Source organism: Plecotus auritus, assembly GCF_963455305.1.
Source record: "Plecotus auritus genome assembly, chromosome: 3".
Classification (NCBI taxonomy): domain Eukaryota; kingdom Metazoa; phylum Chordata; class Mammalia; order Chiroptera; family Vespertilionidae; genus Plecotus; species Plecotus auritus.
Window position 1 is genome coordinate 192,784,415 of NC_137772.1, and position 21,446 is coordinate 192,805,860.

The 21,446-nt window shown below is 35.5% G+C and overlaps 1 protein-coding gene across 7 annotated transcripts in view; it reads left to right on the forward strand.

Moving 5' to 3' along the window:
* Window positions 1–21,446, forward strand: part of KRAS (KRAS proto-oncogene, GTPase) — a 43,800-nt gene that overhangs the window by 12,437 nt on the left and 9,917 nt on the right. For 4 of the 7 annotated variants that reach the window (XM_080662332.1, XM_080662331.1, XM_080662333.1 and 1 more), the window contains 2 exons: window positions 11,403–11,581; window positions 13,107–13,266. In XM_080662332.1, the coding sequence (XP_080518458.1) occupies window positions 11,403–11,581; window positions 13,107–13,266 (339 nt within the window). Of the gene's footprint in view, window positions 1–11,402; window positions 11,582–13,106; window positions 13,267–20,128; window positions 20,253–21,446 lie in introns of all 7 variants that reach the window. The other 3 variants (XM_080662329.1, XM_080662328.1, XM_080662330.1) reach the window with 1 other exon arrangement.

Consider the following 21,446-nt stretch of genomic DNA (forward strand, 5'->3'; position numbering starts at 1 on the left):
TGCTTATTGCGGTATTTATGATTTTTAAAAGTGGAAATAATCCATATATCTACCAGGGAATAGATGAAGTAATTTATGGCCTATCTATACAAATTATCCTATATAATAAAGAGGTAATATGTAAATTGACTCTCACACCCGTTAGTGAGGGACGACCAAACGACTAAACAGCAGGCTATGTGGGGTGACCAGGCTGGCAGGGGGACCATGAGGGGCGACCAGGCCAGCAGGTGGGGGGGCAGTTGGGAGCAACCAGGCCAGCAGGGGGGGCAGTTAGGGGTGACCAGGCCAGCAGAGGGGGGCAGTTGGGAGCAACCAGGCTGGCGGGGGGTGGGGCAGTAAGAGGTGACCAGGCCGGTGGGGGTGCAGTTGGGGGTGACCAGGCCAGCAGGGGGGACAGTTGGGGGCAATGAGGCACGACTAGGCCAGCAGGGGGGAGGGTCAGTTGGGGGTGACCAGGCTGGCAGGGAGGGGGCAGTTGGGGGCGACCTGGCTGGCAGCAGGGGGCAGTTAGGGGTGACCAGGCTGGCGGGGGGGGGGGCAGTTAGGGGTGACCAGACAGGCAGGCAGGTGAGTGATTAGGAGCCAGCGGTCCAGGATTGTGAGAGGGATGTCCGACTGCCAGTTTAGGCTCCATCCCCTGATTGGGCCTAAACTGGCAGTCAGACATCCCCCGAGGGGTCCCGGATTGGAGAGGGTGCAGGCTGGGCTGAGGGGACCCTCCCCACACGTGCACGAATTCCGTGCACCAGGCCTCTAGTATTATATATAGTTGTTGAAAAGCATTTGGTAGATCTATATGTACTGATGTTGAAAAATGTCCATTACGTAAGTTATACTTTGTAATGATAGCACATCATGTAAAGTATGATTCCATTTATTTAAAACATTGTGAATATGAACATAAAATATTGTAGGACATATGTCAAACTTTCATTCTTTGTGGTATTTGGTTTTTAAAATGAACATTTATTGTTTGAAGGATAAAAGTAAATACTCACTTTTGTGGGAGAAAAGTCCCTCATGTATTAGATACCATTAGATTATTTCATATTTACTTTTTTCCTCCCCTTTAAAGCCTCAACAAATTGGTAATGGAGATGTATCTTGGGTAAAGAAATTAGTTATTAGGCCAATTAAAGAATAACATCCTATACAATAAAAGAGTAATATGCAAACTAACCATCACTCCGCTACACCCACAAGCCACACCCACCAGCCAATCAGGAGCGAATATGCAAATAAGCCCAACCAAGATGGCTACGGCCACAGAGAGCAGGAGGGAGGCTTGGGTTTCCCCGGCAATGGAGGAAGCCAAGCTTTCCACCTGCCCTTGCCGGCCTAGGCCTCCACTCAAGGCTACAAAGTTTCAATGATAGAAGATACATAAATCCAAACAGAAATGGCGGCAGCCACGGAGCTGGAAAGAGCAGGAGGCTAGGGTTGCCCGCAGCGATGGAGGAAGCAAAGCTTTCCGCACACCCTGGCAGGCCCAGACCTCTGCTTAAGGCTACAAAGTTTCAATTATAGAAGATACATGAATCCCCCAAAAAATGGCTGCCGCCACAGAGCAAGGAGAAGGTTTGGCTCCACTCCAGGCTAAAAAGTTTCAATTGTAGAAGATAAATAAACCCCAGATACCAGGGCCTCTGCTTGGGTCGCCAGGGTGCGTGGCCAGCCTGCAAACCACCACAGGCCCCTTGCCCAGGCCGCCCCACGCCCCAAGGGAACCCCCACCGTGATCTGGGACACCCTTCAGGGCAAACCAGCTGGCCCCCACCCATGCACCAGGCCTCTATCCTATCTAATAAAAGAGTAATATGCAGATTGACCATCACTCCAACACACAAGATGGCTGCCCCCATGTGGACATAAGATGGCCACCACAAGATGGCCAGCAAGGGAGGGCAGTTGGGAGGGATCAGGCCAGCAGGAGAGGGCAGTTGGGAGGGACCAGGCCTGCAAGGGAGGGCAGTTGGGGGCGATCAAGCCTGCAGGGGAGGGCAGTTAGGGGTGACCAAGCCGGCAGAGGAGGGAAGTTGGGGGCAACCAGGCCTGCAGGGAAAGGCAGTTGGTAGGGACCCAGACCTGCAGGGGAGAGCAGTTGGGGGGGACCAGGCCTGCAGGGGAGGGCAGTTAGGGGCAAACAGGCTGGCAGGGGAGTGGTTAGGGGGTGATCAGGCTGGCAGGCAGAAGTGGTTAGGTGCAATCAGGAAGGCAGGCAGGCGAGCAGTTGGGAGCCAGCAGTCCTGGATGGTGAGAGGGATGTCCCCTCAAGGGGTCCCAGATTGGAGAGGGTGCAGGCTGGGCTGAGGGACACCCCCTCCCCCGTGCACGAATTTCGTGCACCGGGCCTCTAGTAGATCTATAATACAAAACATGAAAAATATGTTGGCATCTGTAATTATTAGGATTTGATATGTAATTGTGTAGGCCTCACATTCTGACGTTGCCACCAAGTAACAGTTTATGGGAGAATACCACATGACTTCAACTGGTGACAGATGTGTGCTTATAATACCTTTCTTTTTTTAATCTGTTGTGCAAATTTTCCTTGAATTTATTGAGATTTTTGAACCAGTTTTATCTCTTGGCAGTGAAATGGGAGAGAAATTCTATTCTCTCTAATCTTAAACTAACATTCAACATTCTCATTATTTCAAGTATTTGTCATTGTAAAGATGTCTTTTTTTCTTGATCTTTTAAATAAATGTCAATAAAAAATATCATGAGAACAAGCTGTTTTAGCACCTTGCATCCTAGTCAAAACAGAAGTCCTTCTTGACTCTCAGAGACTTAGTTTTCCTTCCCTGAAGCTTGAAATACAGTGATTGGTTTTGCAAAATATATTCCAAGTGTAAATGTCCAGTGATCTTATAAGATCAGGATACTATGGTTGCTGTATACAGATAGTTAGCTCCTAGTAGCCAGTGGTCTGCCCCCTACCTTTTTGGCTTATAACAACAAGTGCAATGTATAATATATAAAATAATAGTTAAGTTTTATAGTACTTTTCATTTTATTAGGGGATTTTCATGGTATGAAATTCTAATCTGTATTCAGAGTCATGTGTGTTATTTACCCACTTTTACAGCTGAAGGGACAATGGTTAAGAGTAGTTGAGAGATAAGTAGTTTGCCCATGCTTATACCACAAGTGTGGAGTTCAGTGGCTGCCCATAGATTGAAGATTCAGGAGTATATCTCTAGCCTCTATAGACTTCTGTCCTGAGCATCAGACCTATATATCAAGCTGCCTACAGCTCACAGCCACCAGAACAATCCACAAACATAAGGGAATTCAACATGCTCCAAATTGAACTCCTCTTTTCCTCTACTCTTTCTTTTGTTTCCATCCCTAATCAGTTAGCTCTGCCATTTAAAAAACTTGAGATATAATTCACATAGCAAAAAATTCATCCTTTTAAAGTATACAGTTGAATGGGTTTTAGTTTATTCACAAAGTAATGCAACCATCACTACTATCTAATTCCATAACATTTTCATCACCTCATAACATTTTCATCCATAACATTTCTTCTTTCAGAAAGAAGCCCCATAACCCCAATCTGTTCTACCAGCCCCGGCAACCACTAATCTACTTTCTGTCTCTGTGGATTTACCCATTCTGAACATTTCATGTAGTTGGAATCATATAATATGTGGTCTTTTGTCTGGCTTTTTTAAATGTAGGATAATGTTTTCAAGGTTCATCTATGCTGTCATCACATACTTCATTCCTTTTATGACTGAATAATAATTGGTTGTGTGGATATATCATATTTTGTTTATCCATCAGCTGATGTACATTTGGATTGTTTCCTCTTTTGGTCTATTTTGAATAGTACTGCTGTAAACATTCATGTACAAGCTTTTGTGTGAATGTATTTTCAGTTTTCTTGGGTATACCTAGAAGTGGAATTACTGGGTCATATGGTAGTTTTATTTTTAACTTTGTGAGATGTCATACTACTAGTATTTTCCACAGTGGCTGCACCATTTATATTCCCACCAGCAGTGTGAAGTTCTGCCAATTTTACCCATTAAATATTTCTCAAAACTTTATTTATTTAATATATATATTTATATACATATTATTGATTTCAAAGAAGAAGGGAGAGGGAGAGAGAGATAGAAACACCAATGATGAGAGAGAATAATTGATTGGCTGCCTTCTTCATGCCCCACACTGGGGATTGAGCCCACAACCTGGGGCATGTCTAGGAATTGAACCATGACCTCCTAGTTCATAGGCCCATGCTCAACCAGTGAGCCACACCAGTTGGGCATCTCAAAACTTTTTAATATTCATCTATATAACTGTTGCTGCCTTAGCTTAGATTCTATCATTTCTTGTAATAGTTTCCTAACTCATCTCCCAGCCACTAATCTGGCCCCTTTCTATAATTTGCCATAATACTAATGCTGACAGTGAACCTGGTAGATCTGATCCTCCCTTCCTACTTAAAAACCTTTAATTTCTTTGGGTTAGTGTAAGATAAAGTTTAAAACTCCTTAATATGGCATTCAAGACCTTCCATAAGTTGGCCTCTGCGTGATTGTCCAGTTTCTCTTCGTCTGTGTACTGTAATCCCTCCAAGCTAAAGTTGTATTGAGCTTCTTGTACCATGTATTTAACATACTGTTTCGTGTTTTTGTGCATTCTCTTTGTTCCTTCCTGCCTGGAGTGGCCCTCCCATCCCCGTCTTTCTTAATTCATACAAGCAAAGATGATCTCCCCTTCCTGTGTGTTACCATTGTACTTTGCCCTGCATATAGTATTGCGATATTGCATTGTATTTTAGTTATCTGTTACATTCATATCTTTTCCACCAGGCCTAGCTCCTTGAGGTCAGAGACTTTGTACTGTCTGACACAGTATATGACACTTAAAAGACTTTTAGTAATTGGTCTATGATGCGAGGGAGAAAGTAGATTGTTGGGGATGAATTAATAAACCTGTATTTATATATCTCAAATTCTTTGCTTCTTCCCTATTATAATTCTAACCAGGCTATTGTACATGTTTCTAACTGTGAGAAATTAGCTGTCTATGACAACCTTTGGTGGCTTATAATCAATAGTGTGGAACATGTTCTATGATGGATTCAAATAATCTTTTAGAAGTTACACTTGAGCATTAAGAGAGTAAAGGTTTCTCATTTTTTCCTATAGGTATTAAGAATATATGAAAAGCATTCCAATGTTTGACGCATTGAGAAAATATTACAAACCTTTCAATAGTAAATCCCCAAATAATACTTTAGCTGATATTTCCAACAGTTCTGTTCATATTTACAAGAGCATCAGATGCAATCAGCAGCATGAGGATGGAGATTAAATCGAATAATACTTATAATATGGTTATCACAGTTTTGACATACAAGTAAGGGCTCAGTAAATGTTATAATTATTGTTAATAATAATAGGGTTACCTTTAGTAAAAGTTATTAACTTCTTTTAGGTGTTTTTGTTTACTATAGTATGTCTTCCCATGTCAGGGTTGCTGCCTGAATTAGAAAACTAAGTTGAGCATGTTAAAAGAGAACATACTGAGTAACTGGTTATTAATTATAATAGAAAAATGGCAAAACAATGTCCTGGACAATGAATTTAATCTCTGTTTGAAGCATTTAGTCTTAACTTTCAAATTCCTTTAATGGAGCTACAGATAAGTTTCTATACATAAAACAACACTTGAAGGCATGTTAATAAACTGGTACAAGTCAGAGCAAAAATAATGAAAATTTTAAGTGGGCAAAGGACATAGAAGATGGGAATTAATATTAAAATAAAACTATATAATATTATTAGTCCTCAAAGAAATGAATATTAAAACAGTAAGAATTTTTAGCCTGACAGGAGTTTAAATAAAAATATAAAATCCATGTTGTGAGTGGTGATTAAACGGGTACACTCTTAATGCTGTATGAAAAAGTAATGTAATGAACATGTATGCACCAACCAGATTTTTCATAATGTAGCATTCTGCCACTTTTGGTTTAGATTCTTTTTCAAGATGTAAAACTTAATACAATTGAAGGACCCTGTGTTCTGTGCAATCTCATTGTCTTCCCTCCCAGTGTTTTTAAATCTATGTATTGTTTGGTTTATATTTTTACATTAAAGGTTTTATATTATCTAAAACTTGGTTGACTGCATTCACTAAAATACTCAATATATTACAATTTAAAATTTTATAACTTAATTTTTAAATATAATTTAAACTATTAAACTTGAATTTTGATAAGACAGTTTTATAGTGTCTGCACTTATTTACATTGAATGGATTAATTTATTAACAGACAGTTCTGATTATCTGCTATGTTCAGAACTTACACACAGAGTATATAATGGTAAGCAAAACAGATGTGAGCTCAACCGTCATGGAGTTTAAAACTTAGTAGGGGATACAGACTTAAACAATTACACAAATAAGTATATAGTTATAGATCATAATACATGATATGAAGGAAATATAGAGGTGCTAAGTAAAGAGAGTGCTAAGTCCTTTGGATTTTATTTTGTAGAATGAAGGGATACTATTCGAGGACTTTAAGCAAGCGAGTGACATTTAAAGCAAGTGACATTTAAAAAATAATTACTAGCTGCTATGTGGAGAATGTATCATTTAAGAGTAACCACAGGGATCCCTGCTAGGAAGCAGTTGCAGGAGATTGCATAAGACAAAATAGAATTGTGGACTAGGGTGCTGGTGCTGGTGGGTGCTTGGATTTGGAGTGTATTTTGAACATAGATCAATGGGATAAGATTGTAGGTTGGTATTAAATACCTATGTAATTTTTCTTTGTAAAATATTTTAGGATGCCTGCCATGTTAAGTATATCTCTATTGTAACTATCATTTCAAAGGAAATAAACCATATTTCCTTAGCATCATTTACCAAAAGTGGCATTACTGTGTCAAAGGCTATGAACATTTGTGTGGTTCTTGATAACTACTGGAATTGCTTTCCAAAAGGATTGTGCCTGTTTATTGTATCACTATAAATGTTTGAGTTCTATGTTTAGCTTCTGCCAGCATAGTATATTTCATTTAGAAAAGCTTTTGCTTTTAGTACTTAAGTAAGCATAACAATAGTACTGTAACTGAGAGCGAGAGAAAATATATGGAATAACTTACTTGCATTTAATATTTTATTATGTTGAGTTAAAGTGTCTTTATTTTATCCTAGTTCCAAAGGATATTAGTAATCTGTGTACCTGATCTAAAAATTATTTCTATTTGAAAGGCTAGACATAATACTAATTAAGAATGTTAGGTTTTGATTCTTTTCTTGCTCTGTTCCTAACTAGTTTCTTTTTAGAATCTGTGGTTTTTAAAATTGGTTGGACTTGAATAACCTGTACTTTCTCAGGATGATGGTTTATATTTTAAGTATAAAAGGAATAAGTAATATGTGTTGAGAATACTTCAGACTTGTGAAAAGGTATTTTATTAGCATGGAGCAGGATTGGCAAACTTTTCTATAAAGGGCCATATGGGTCTGTCACATAATCTTTGTTTTATCTTTAAATAACCATTTAAAAACGTAAAAACTATTCTTAGTTCATGGGCCAGACAAAAACAGGTGGGCAGGATTTAGCCTGTGAGCAATAGTTTGCTGAACTCTTATTTAGACTCTAGTCTTGGGAAAGACCTTACACGGATGATTAATTTTTTTCTACTTCCATATACTTCTTCCTAATGTCTAACCTGAAGTTGGAACAAAAGCTTTAGTATTTATATACTATTTTTGTTGTGCTTGTTTTCTGCTTTGTTATCAAACCTGTCAGCTCTTTTTTTCAGATCATGTTTTGCCTTTTAACATCTTTCTTCTTAAGTTTTTACCAAATGGCACTGCCTTTTTATATAGCTCCAAATTAACTTTGGAAATAATGAAGTTTTAACCTACATCTATTCTTTTTAATCAGATTCTACTCATTGTTTTCATGTAGGTTGTAGATTACTTTTTTCAATAACCTAATATGACACAGATCTTAGCTGTTAATATTTTTAGGTTTTAGAAGGGAAAAGGTAATAGGAATGAGATAGATGGGTGAACAGGGAGGGACTACTTTCCCAGTTTCTTAGTCTTTTCGATGGAATATTCATCATGGAAATGTGTTATGAAATACATAAAGAAACTACAAATATTACACATTAAATACTTTTAAAACAGAGTATTTGAAAATTTTATAAATGGGACTTTATTGAGCTACATTTTGGAGGCATTATATATGTGGGCAGATGGTAAATAATCTCCCAGCCACACCTTAGGTCTAGACTTGTGTGGCTCCAGAAACTATAGTCTTTTAATTTTGTTGGTAAAACATTTTATATTTAAAGACTAAGGAAACTATCAGCTATAAGGTTAACTTAGGTTAGTACTGGTAAGTGAAGAACATGAGGGGACAGCAACAGGTAAGGAAAAGTCTTTTTGATCTCTAGTCATACCTGGGTAATGAATTGAGTTGATTCTAAGACACTGTACTTTGCTCTCAGTTCCTGCTCTTTATTATACTTCAAATACACTGTTGGTTTTTTTTAACATATTATGGGAGTACTTTCAAGGAGTTAATTAAGGGAGTAGGCGAAAATAATAAAATGTCAACCAAGTGTTTGTGTTTTTAGTAAAGAGCTGCTTGCAGAGTTCCTTGCTTAGAAGATAAATATTCGTCCTTCTTTTCTGACAGTGGAATAATTTTATTACAGACAGTATGGAAGATGCAGTTTACTTTAAAAGATAAGCATTAGATCACAGTCTAACATGGTCGTCTTTCACACTTTTAAAAAGTAAAAGCCAAAAAAAGGAATACATTTAATAGCATCTAGTATAAAAAATAGAGAACAGCCTTTATGAACATTTTTATGTAATACCATAGGTTTTTAAATATATGTACTGGTACAGCTATACTGATATGTACATATATTTTATTGGGACCATGCTACATATGCAGGGTGGGCAAAAGTAGGTTTACAGTTCCTATGGAAAATAATACAAAAATAAATAAATAATGCAGGAATAAACTTGCATACTGACAACTATAAACCTACTTTTTCCCATCCCTGAGATATATATCTGTATTCTACTGTGAACATTTAAAAAATATTTTATCAAAAACATGACCTTTAATGACCATTATCTTTTTTAATGATGGAATGGTCTATAAAGTAATTCATCAAATAAAGACACTTTAGTGCTAAGCCCCTCATGTAGAACAATAAAAAACAGTGCCTTTGGTGTATACTTTATACCATCATCAGCCTGCCTCTTATTCCAGGACTTCACATTGCACCATTCCATTTTCCTTATTTTTTTGAGGCTTGTTTTGGCAGAGAGTGTGTGAAATCCTTTAGGCATGAATATAAATCAAAAGTCAAAGAAAATCAGATTTTCATTTTAAGATTCTGTTGATGTTACCCACCCCCTTTCCTTACTCAGTCTTAGCGTTGCATAGGTTTTTTAAGATATCCATCTATTCTCCCCCACAGGATTTGCAGATAGAAGTCGTATTCTTTATAGAGTTATTTAATATCCACCTAGCTGTGAGATATTGTTCCCAGGATTTCAGAAGTGGATAAGGGCATTAAATCCTCAGTATTGACCATTCTCTTTGTATTTTTTTGACTATAAGTAAAATAGATTCATGACATTTATTTGTAAGCTGATTGAATTCTTTTTCTTGCCATCTAAATCATCCTGAATTAACAGAGTTGGTAGAGCTATCCCATTTTTGTAATAACTATTTTTTATAAGGGTTTGGGTCTTTTTATTACTAATATGTGCACTTCCATTGTTGAATCTCTATTAACAGCCTCTTAAAAATTGTGGTAATATATATAACATAAGATTTACTATTGCAGCCATTTTTAAGTGTACAATCCAGTGACATTAAGTAAATTAACAGTGTTGGGCAGCCATTAGCTCTGTTTTCATTATCTCAAACTAAAACTCTGCATCCACTGGACAATAACTCTCTAACCCCTCCCGCCCCAGTCTCAGGTGACCTCTATTCTACTTTTTGTCTCTGTGACTTGACTTATTTTAGGTACCTCATGTAAGTGAAATAATAGTTATTTGTCTTTTTGTGTCTAGCGTATTTCACTTAGCTTACTGTTTTCAAGGTTCATCCATGTTGTACCATGTATCAGAATTTTCATTTTTATGACTGAGTAATATTTTATTATATTTATATATCACATTTTGCTTATCTACTCATCCTATATAATAGAAGCCTAATATGCTGAGTGTCCGGTCATCCGGTGACTGGTCGATTGTTCAACCAGTCAAAGCGTAATATGCTAATGATATGCTAAGGCTGCTCAACCACTTTCTATGAAATGCACTGACCACCAGGGGGCAGACAGTCGACCGGTTGACTAGTCGCTATGATGTGCACTGACCACCAGGGGATAGATGTTCCAACTGGTAGGTTAGCTTGCTACTGAGATCTGGCTGATTGAGACTGGGCGAGACAGGGCCGGACATGCCCTGGAGCCCTCCCGCAGTCCCTCTCCGGCCCGATAGTGCATTGGTGGGGTCCCTTGGCCTGGCCTGCACCCTCTCGCAATCCAGGACTCCTCAGGGGATGTCGGAGAGCTGGTTTCAGCTCAATCCCGCAGGCCACTTCCTTCAGGAGGGTGCCAGATGCAGGGCTCACGGCTGGTGAGCGCTGCTGTTGCGGTGGCGGCATGCAAGCCTCTACCGATCGGGACTGATTGGGCATGAGCTTGTGACAGGTGCAGTGGGGCCGGGATAAGCGGGAGAGGCAGGTAGGAGCTGCAGGCAGCATTGGACTGCTGGTTTTGGCTGGATCCCCGCAGGCCACCCCGAGGGACCCCACTCGTACACGAATTTGTGCACCAGGCCTCTGGTCTGTTAATAAACACTTGAGTTGTTTCTAGATCTTGGCTATTGTAAATAATGTTGCTGTGATACAAATCAAATAGATACAAATATCTGTTTGATTCCCTGCTTTCAATGCTTTTGGTTATATATCAAGGATTGGAATTACTGGATCATATGGTATTCTATGTTTTACTTTTTGAGGAACTACTGAATGGTTTTCCACAGTGGCTGCACCATTTTACTTTCCCACCAGCAGTGGCCAGGGATCTAGTTTCTTCACATCCTTGCTAACACTTATTATTTTCATTTTTTTTAAAATAATAGGCATTCTAATGGCTGTGAAGCTGTAACTCATTGTGATTTTGATTTGCATTTCCCTGATGATGTTGAATATATTTCTCTATGCATATTGGTCATTTGTCTTTTTGGAGAGATGTCTATTCAAGTCATTTGCCCAGTTGTGACTTAGGTTCTTTTTCTTGAGTTGTGTCTAACACTTTTTTAAAAGTAAAAGTACCGTAATAATCTAGACTGTGTTTCTCCCTCCTCAGGATTCCTACAGGAAACAAGTAGTAATTGATGGAGAAACCTGTCTCTTGGATATTCTCGACACAGCAGGTCAAGAGGAGTACAGTGCAATGAGGGACCAGTACATGAGGACTGGGGAGGGCTTTCTTTGTGTATTTGCCATAAATAATACTAAATCATTTGAAGATATTCACCATTATAGGTGGGTTTAAATTGAACATAGTAAATTGACATTGAGGACTAATTATATCTTTCATTTATTGAATCTTTGCTAATCACCATACATAAATTATCTAATTTAAATTTTAGAATAATTATGAGGTAGGTAATATCCCTGTTTTACAGATGAAGTTCTTGAGAATTAAAGAAGTTGAGTAACTTGTTCCAGCTTGCATAGATAGTGGTGCTGGGATTGAAGCCTAGGCCTGTTTGACTCCAAAAACTGTGCTTTTAACCCCTCTACACTAGAGAAACAAGGCTGTAAGCTAAAGCTATCATAAAAGTGAAAACCATCAACAAAAATAGGAAAATGAAATTGAGGCAGTGCCAATTAAGTCGCCTTAAAAAATAATCAAGTATATTTAGTGTAGAATTTCTTGGAATCGGATATTAGCTATTTAAGAGGGGAAAAAAACATGCACAACTTTGAAGTTGTAAAAGACAGGTATTAGAACAATTACAGTTTTTAAAGAAACTGATAAATCAGCCTAAAACTGACTTTTTTTTTTTAAGATAATCACTATTAAGTATAGTTTATATTGTTTCTTTGAGGGTTTACAGTTTTCATAAAACTACGTATTCAGCAAATACCCCATTCATTGGCTATGTTTTAACAGTGAGTTAGCCTAGTTAAGAGGTTTAACATTTTTTACAGCACGCTTTCTCTCTAGTCTAGTAATACAGAAAAAGAAATTTGGGTGGTTGGTAATATTTTTGTAGAAAAATTGACTTTTTATTTCATGCTGCATCTTTGAAATTCACTTAAATTTTGAAGGAATTTAATTTTACCGCAAATTTTAGAGTTTATGCACATCTTATTGAAAAAGAAGGACTTTTACAGAATAAACAGGGTAGTACACATAGAAATAAAACTCCACTTGCCTCTTTTTTGAGAAAAATGTGAAAATTAACATTATAATTCATGTTTTTATAAAAACATTTTTAATTCTATACACACATTTATTTTTTTATAATTTTATTTATTTTATTATTATTTTTAATTGTTTGAAGTATTACAAATAGTAGTACATATGTCTCCTTTTTTTTTCCCCCATTGACCTCCTCCTGGCCTCCCCTACCCCCCAGTACATGCCTTTACCTACCCCCCCCCCCCCCCCCGTGTCTTGTATCCATTGGTTATGCTTATATGCATGCGTACAAGTCCTTCGGTTGTGTTTCTAAGATTATAATTTTAAAAATTAGGCATACCTTTTTTTTGGTCTAGGATTTTCAGTATTTTCTGTTTTATCATGTGACCTGACTGCATATATGAACCTATTAGATTGTAGTTTTAGTATATTTCTAGGTATTTGATCTTTTAAGAGACATAGAAGTTTGTTCTTTAAGATGGATGAAAACAATACTGAAAAGGAGAAACAAGGAAAATTTGGTGAGGTGGGAACCAGGAATTAAATTAAAAGTCTTCATTAGGCCATATTTTATAAGAAAAGGTGTGTACAATTTTTATATTTCTAATACCTCTCATGCAACTTTTTTTTCCTCCCCAGAGAACAAATAAAAAGAGTTAAAGACTCTGAAGATGTACCTATGGTCCTAGTAGGAAATAAATGTGATTTACCTTCTAGAACAGTAGACACAAAACAGGCTCAGGACTTAGCAAGAAGTTACGGAATTCCTTTTATTGAAACATCAGCAAAGACAAGACAGGTAGGTAAAATTGAAATAAATGCAAATTTATTCTCTTATCTATATCAAGTGATTTTAATTAACCATCTCCTAATAATGTCATTTTGGAGGCAGGAAGGCTAAACATAAATAAATGTACAAACTTGAGAGCATAACTGTTTTATTATTCAGTGTACTTTATCAGTTTTTTCTACTGCTATACTAAAATAGGAAGTAAAACTAATTATTTAAAAAATGCTCCCTTAAGGATATGAGAGGGCAGTGCTTCTTAATCCAGTCTCCATGCTATTACTTTTGGCTTTGGTTTCTCCTTTCCACATGGAACATTCTCTTCAACTCAGCACATCTTACATTCAAGAAATGTGGGGATTTTTTATTTATTATTATTATTTTTGCTGTGATATTTATAAAGTGAAAGAACAGGGGAACAAATATTGAGTTCCCTGTTTTAGAAGTGCTTTTAAGAGTCTTATGTCATATGTTTCTAGATTAAATTTTGTTGTATTTGAAGTATTTTACTTTGGTAGAGTTTTATTAAGGATATATTTTAGGAGAAAGTTTTCATTAAAGCAAGAGACTATTTAGAAAATAAATAGAAATTCTCAGTTATTTATTTACTGGGTTGTTCTGACAAAAATTAATGCCAGTTTGATCTTGAATTTATTTTTTAAATTAACTATTTATTTATTTATTAGTTTATTAATTTTTTTGTTAATCCTCACCCTGGGATATATTTCCCATCAATTTTTAGAAAGAGTGGGAGGGAGGAAGGGGGAGAGGGAGAGGCAGAGGGAGAAGTGGGGGGAGAGAGTGGGAGAGGGTGAGGGAGAGGGAGAGGGAGAGAGAGAGAGAGAAAGAGAAACATCGATGTGAGAATGAGACATCGATTGGTTGCTTCCTGCACACACCCTGACCGGGGCCAGAATCAAACCTGCAACCCAGGTATGTGCCCTTGACCAGGAATCGAACCCATGACCCTCTGGTGCTTAGGCTGATGCTCTAACCACTGACCAACACTGGCTAGGGCCAAAAATTGCCTAAATTTTAAAAGTAACTTTTCTTTAGGTAAAATAAAATAATTTCAGTTTATTATATAACCTACCTGTATGAAATAAAGAGTTTATAGAAAAAAATCCTATTTTAAGTCTTTGATTTATAGGTTAAAGAAAGACTTGATATACAGCACTACACTTTACTTTAGAGGAATTAAGATCTTATTCACATTGATTCCCAGGTCCATAGGCTGGGAAGAGGTTTGGGTTTTGTCTTCTTTTTATTGGTTGTCTCTGACCAGACTCCTTGTTTTTAGTTAGAGGGGAGGTATTCAAAAAACATGATTATAATATTCATAACTTATCCCCCACCATTTTCTTATGAAAAATTTACAAATATAAAATTAAAGGAATTTTATTGAAAATGTTTACAAACCTACTACCATTAACAATTTATTAATTAACAAACATTGAGTTCCCCTGTAGTGGTTTGCACTAGTTGTAACTTTTAAAGATACTTTTTAAACTAGTTAACATTTTAGTTTAAATTTTATAAAGAAAAAAACTTAAGAGACTGCCTAATGTAAAGAATTGCAAATAGAGCATTGCTTCTCATGCTTTAATATGCATAGGAATTAACTGGGCTGCTTATTCAGATCTAGATTCTAATTCAGTGGGTCTAGGTTGGGACCTGTGATTCTGAGTATCCAACTGGCTCTCAGGTGATGCAATCTTTGGAACCTGGACTATAGTTGTAGTAGAAAGGCAGTAGAGGACAATAAAAGGAAGTCTTGTTATTCCCACAATGCTGCCTCCCACTTCTTATTTGATGAACCTAAAATAGCTGTCTTCTTTCTTTGTTCTATGGTTACTATTGCAGAAGTATCAGTTCATTCTTAGAGTTTGATTTTAATGCTTTAATAAACCACAGCATTCATAATTAGAAAACTACCTGGTTTCCTTTTAAAATAGATTTTTAGGCTTTATGCTATTTTTTTTGGGGGGGGGGGGAAGGTAAGGAAGTTGTGTGTAGTATTTTTGATATGGAAGTGGATTAATTTAAATTTGCTTCGTAGACATTTATGTGGTTCATCTAATGAAAATACAGAGTTATGTAAAGGAATTCTTTATTTCTTAACCTTTTAGTGCTCACCTTATATTTATATACTGTTTTACTGATATCTTTATGTAATTCATGTTGCTAAGCTATAATGTAGATATTTAGTTTCTGATCTTTGTTTTATTACATAGACTTGTTGATTTGCCTTTCAGAAGTTTATTCATCTTCTTCTGTTGAAATTAATTTGATATTTGCATGCTTTTTGCAAGACTTTATAAAGCTCTATTCAAGTACTAATTCTGGAAATTATAAATTTAAAATATAAATTTTAAAATTTTATATCCATTTTTTTGTGAAAATTTTAAGCCCTATTTTCTGCAGAGTATTTTATTTATTACTTATTTGCTATTATTTGAACAAAATAAATATGCATATTGTTGTTGTATTTTATCGACAACTACTTATTTTATGCCCTAAATTTTGGTCTTGAGCATGAACCTAAAACACAAACACCAAAAAGAATTAAATTTAAGGTAATAGGAATAGGACATTCATTTAGAGCTTCTCATAAGTCAGGGGCTGGCACAGTTTCTCTGGTAAGGGCCAGATAATAAGCATTGTGAGCCACAGGTGGTATCTGTTGCATTTTTTTTTTTCTTATGTAACCTTTAAAAATGCAAAAATCATTCTTAGCTTTTGGGCAGTACAAAAAAAGAATGTGGCTACATTTGGCCTTCTGGTTGTAGTGTACTGATGCCCAAATTCTCTGGGGAACTGTATTGTTTGGTTATACATTAGAAGTCAGGGCAGACTTTTCAACTTAAAATTACTAATGTTAGCCTGTAAAAATCTAAAGTAAAACTTACGCATTCTGTGAAAGGGAAGTAGGAGGGGGGAAAACAGGGACATTTTTCCTAATACTTTTTTAAGATAAGGGTTGCAGAATATATATTTCATCAGCTTTAAAAAGCCCACTACATGGCGAGGATATAGTGAATTATATTTCTTTACAATCATTTTAATCCATGTCTGAAAGGCTAAAGTAATGTTTATTTTCTGCCAGTATGCATTGTGTGTGGTCCCCATGCCCCTACTGTGTAAAGACTACTACCTAGTTTACATTATCAGGGCAGTTAGCAGCTGCCAGATTTTCCTGGCTTCTGTGGGCAGTGCATGGCAGTGTGGGCAAAGGCTATTGAAACCAAAACATTGACACCATGGTAGTCAGCTGTGTGTTTTCCAGTATGCTACAATCAAAAGTGGGAGGTTCAGTAAAATGGATGACAGAAGCAGAAGTCTCAGATATTTGCTACTCCTGATTCAGCTTTTTTGCTTTCTGGGGGTCTCAATTTGAGCATAATGTGAAAGTTAGTTTTATGAACTTAAAAATGTTGAGTGATCCTGGTTTTTATTGGTAATTTCTGGATACTGAAAATTAGTTGTTTTAAGACCTCCATTAAAGAAAGTTTTTGATCATATCATTTTAACAAAACAAACCAAACAAAAAACCTTATGTAACATATTTTTGTTTATAAGTAGTTGAATTTGTGTACATGAGGTCAATATTTTGAACTTTAGCTTTTTATGAGTTAAAAATAGAACAGTTACTGAGCACCTCCAGTATGCCATACTTAGCTTCCCGATTAGTGGTATTGCTGCATTTAAGTTTTCAAGGCTGTAGTTTGCAAAGTTTTTTGAGAAATTTGGCAACGCACAGTTCCTTTTTAGAATTCACCTTGTTCCTCCCATTCCTCTCCCCCAAGAAGGCTAATATTCTTGCATGTGACTGTCTAATAGAATGTTATTTCCTTGAGTTTGCAAGAATTTTTGCAGGTAATAAGCAATTCAGTAGGAACAAATACTCGGTTAAAATGAAATCTCTTAGTTGAAAGCATTATAGACACTAGGATATGGAATGATGCTGTTAACAGTTCTTTATCTAGTATGGAGTACTCTATTACCTTAGTCTCACAAGTATGTTTTAAGATAGTAGTTGAGCTGAAAATATTGTCAAATATCTTGATTTTTCACAAATATTTACTTGTATAAACTTGTACACATTTGTTCCTTCATAAATACTTTCCGTTCTTAATGTTTAGTAAAGTGACATTTGAAAATGAGTATATGCAGTAATAAGCCATATTCTCAGGAATAAATTATTAAGTGCCAGTTAATGCTTAGCATCTATCCACAGTTGGGTATTGAATGTTTCAGCTATAATTTCTTTAAAAATTACCTGCAAATTTTGGAATGTGAAACCATTGTTCTGTGCTAGTGCCAGTAGTTTACGGTGCACACAAGGATACATAATAATCTCTTGATGTCAGTATAACCTTAAAGCATATTACCAAGAAATAAGAAGTATTTAAATCTGAGAAAATATGGTATATAATTGATTCCTTAAAATCTAATTTAAATTTTCTATTAGTCGAATTTAATGAAAAAGTCATTTTGGAATAACTGTTTTTCTGTGTTAATCATTTTAGCAACTGAGGTGATAATATTGAATATTTTGGTGGTGGGTAATAATCTCTTCTTTTTAATCATTGGCTTCCAATTCTCTCTCTGCATTGCTGGAAACAAAATTATATATTCTGGTATTGGTGATGGGGGTGTGCACACTATTATAAAGTAGACTCTTTCAAACTGATTTTAGAAATAAGTTACAATCAAACTTTTCTTCTGCTAAATTAGTAGAGGACCAAAACCCTGTTTTTCTCCTCTCATAGAATGTTTGAGTACTTCTACATTGACCTTGTAACTTTTTAAAAACCGGAGTAGTAAATCTTTACATTCTTAACAAATATGAGCTTTTACCTGGTTTGTTTTATATATATATATATTTTTTAATTTCTTGCATTTTCAAATTTAAGAAGTATTATTTGTGAAAATATGTTAAATGCTAGCTCATGCTTTACATTTTACATGCTCTACAAAAGTCATTTTAATGCCTTAAAATATTTATTTTATTTAGCAGTGATAATTTCTAATATATAACTTTTTCAAGGACTTAGGAGTAAAAGTAAATCCTTTCCTTGAGAATTAATGGTAAATATAAAATATTAAAAATTTTATATACAGGTATAAGTGGTAATGTAATTTAAAGTACAACATATTTGATGATTTTAGAAAATTATTGGAAATTTTTATTGTGTAGTTAGCTAGTAGTTGATTAAATTGATTCCATTAAAAATAAGGTGCACATTTTCTAGGGCTATAGTGATTTTTATATGAGATAGCTGAATAGAAATATAAGTAACTTTTGAGGTGTACATTTTAATATATAATCAAAATATTATTTAAATGCCCACTTAATTGAAACTTAATTTCATGAATTTTAAGTTAAAGTTTTACTTTAATGGTAAGTTACCAAACTCTACCAAAGCAGTTGATATATTTTTGAGATAAAAATTAATGAATTGAAGTACCTTCTCTTCCTTTATACAAGCAATGGATATGCAATGACTTTGGCATAAAGAAATTAAGCCTTATCTGTCAATTTACTTCAGTTAATACTAAAATGGCTGATTCTGTGTGCCTGATTTAATTTAAAACTACAAATCCTACATTTGACATGTATTAGCTTTTTAGGTGTTAAGTCCATTTGGTCACATTTGGTTCATAGAAAGACTAATATTACCAATTTTAGAGAGATAAAATATTCCAGTCTCCATAGTAATTCATTCTTAAAAGTTAAAATAAAAAACAACAACAGTAAGTTAGAAGTTAAATGTGCAATAAAGTAGACAAGCTTTCTTAAATACTTCATTCTTTGAGAAGAATACACACAAGTATTACATCTTTTAAGTTAATTTGCACTACATGTAGATGAATATTTGTGTGAGTTTCTCTTTTAGATGTAAGCTTCTACTTTGATGGTATATTTTTCAAGACAAAGCAGCAGTACAGTTAACTAAACACTTTGTCCCACTTGGCTATTGCCTAATTTTCTGGACTGGAAAATATAATGTTGATCTCCATATATAATTGTGTTTGTCGCCATAATTTTCTTCCCGTAGCCTTAAGCAGAAGTCCCTTTTGCTTATTTAGAATATTGGAATTAGACTGCTAGAAAGTATAAGGTCAGTATAACTGGATAATGTTCTAAAAATTATTTTTAAGACTTATAAAGATACAGAATGCACTGCTGCTGTTTTTTGTGTATATTGAACAGTTCACAATGTTTAGAACTTAAATAATGTAGTTATCCATCCACAAAAGTCCCAGTTTCAGTTTCACTTGTCCATCCTAGAAATTCACTGGACAGTGTTGTAATTGAAGATAGAACTCAAGATTCCAATCTCTTGACCTGACTTTATTTTGAGGTGTGTGGGGGGTGGTTTTTTTATTTTCTTTTTTTAAAAAAACGAAGGTTAAAATCCTTTTTGTACCACTTTTCTCCTCCCCATGTGGGGTTGGAGTAGGAGGGGTGGTGGTCAGTGCTATATAAAGCATTTGTTTTCCCTAAGTCAAAGAAATAATTTAAATCTAACTTTAGGTTTTGATTAATTCTGTGACTAGCAAACTAAAATGATTGCACTAATACCTGTACTTAAGTTTTTCAGAATCTCCCCTAATTGCTAATTTGAATTTTCTAAAAAAATAAAAATAATAATTACATTACAAAACAAAACTGATTTTAAAGAACAAACCAGGATTCAAGCCATATTTTAAAACTGCATCCCCAGTTTTATTCAAGCAATCTGATGTCTGTTTTAAAAAGAAATTTTTAAGTAAAGCTCATAATTTCAAACTTATTACACATGGCTGTCCCAATAAATTACTATTACCAATGAAACAGACTTTAAAGAAGTTGTGTTTTACAATGCAGAGAGTGGAGGATGCTTTTTATACATTGGTGAGAGAGATCCGACAATACAGATTGAAAAAAATCAGCAAAGAAGAAAAGACTCCTGGCTGTGTGAAAATTAAAAAATGCATTATAATGTAATCTGGTAAGTTCAGCATATTAATTTTGGCAGAAAGTAGATGTCTTTCAAAGGTAACAAAGGAGCAACCACTTTAGGACTACCTAGTTGTGGCCTTTTAATTTGAAATATTAAAAGAAACCTCAGGGGAGGAGGGTGAAGGGATGGATGAAAAATGTGAAGGGGAATAAGAGGTAAAAAAATAAAATTTTTTTTTGGAAGAATTCGAAGTAAAAAAAAAGGATCTTTTCTTAAAAAAAAAAAAAAAAAAGAACCCTATAGTATGTTTCCATAATTAGTATATTGAAATTTTTAGTTTAATGGGTTTTAATTATAATTGAGGCAGTTTTGATGGCTATAGACTACATTTGTCATAGGGTCTAGGAAGAAAAAAAATCAAAGAAGCCATATAGAGTTTATAATAAGGTTGAATGGCCCAGAAGGTGGAAAAGGGCAATTGCTAACAATTCTAATTCATTGGCATCAACATCTCTTTTCACCCAAGTTAGAAACTGGGAGTCTTCAGGTGACTCCTGCTTCCTTCTTTTTACCCCCATTTGGAGACAACCACAAATTCCGATGATGTTACATTCTAACTTTTACCACATCATTAGTTCAGTCCCATTTCGTTGTTGTTTTTTTTAAACTTAATCTCTTTTTTTTTAATTTAATAAATCTTTATTGTTCAGATTATTACAATTGTTCCTCTTTTTTCCCCCCCATAGCTCCCCTCCACCAGGTTCCTACCCCACCCTCTGCCCTTACCTCCCCTCCCCTCCACTGTCCTCATCCATAGGTGTACGCTTTTTGTCCAGTCTCTTCCCGCAGCCCCCACACCCCTTTCCCCCAAGAATTGTCAGTCCACTCCCTTTCTACTATATTCACCAGTTAATACTGTTCATCAGATTTTTTATTCCCTTGGTTTTTAGATTCACTTGTTGATAGATATGTATTTGTTGTTAATAAATTTTATCTTTATCTTTTTCTTCTTCTTCCTCTTCTTAAAGAATACCTTTCAGCATTTCATATAATTCTGGTTTGGTGGTGATGAACTCCTTTAGCTTTTTCTTATCTGTGAAGTTCTTTATCTGACCTTCATTCTAAATGATAGCTTTGCTGGGTAGAGTAATCTTGGTTGTAGTTTCTTGCTATTCATCACTTTGAATATTTCTTGCCACTCTCGTCTGGCCTGCATAGTTTCTGTTGAGAAATCAGCTGACA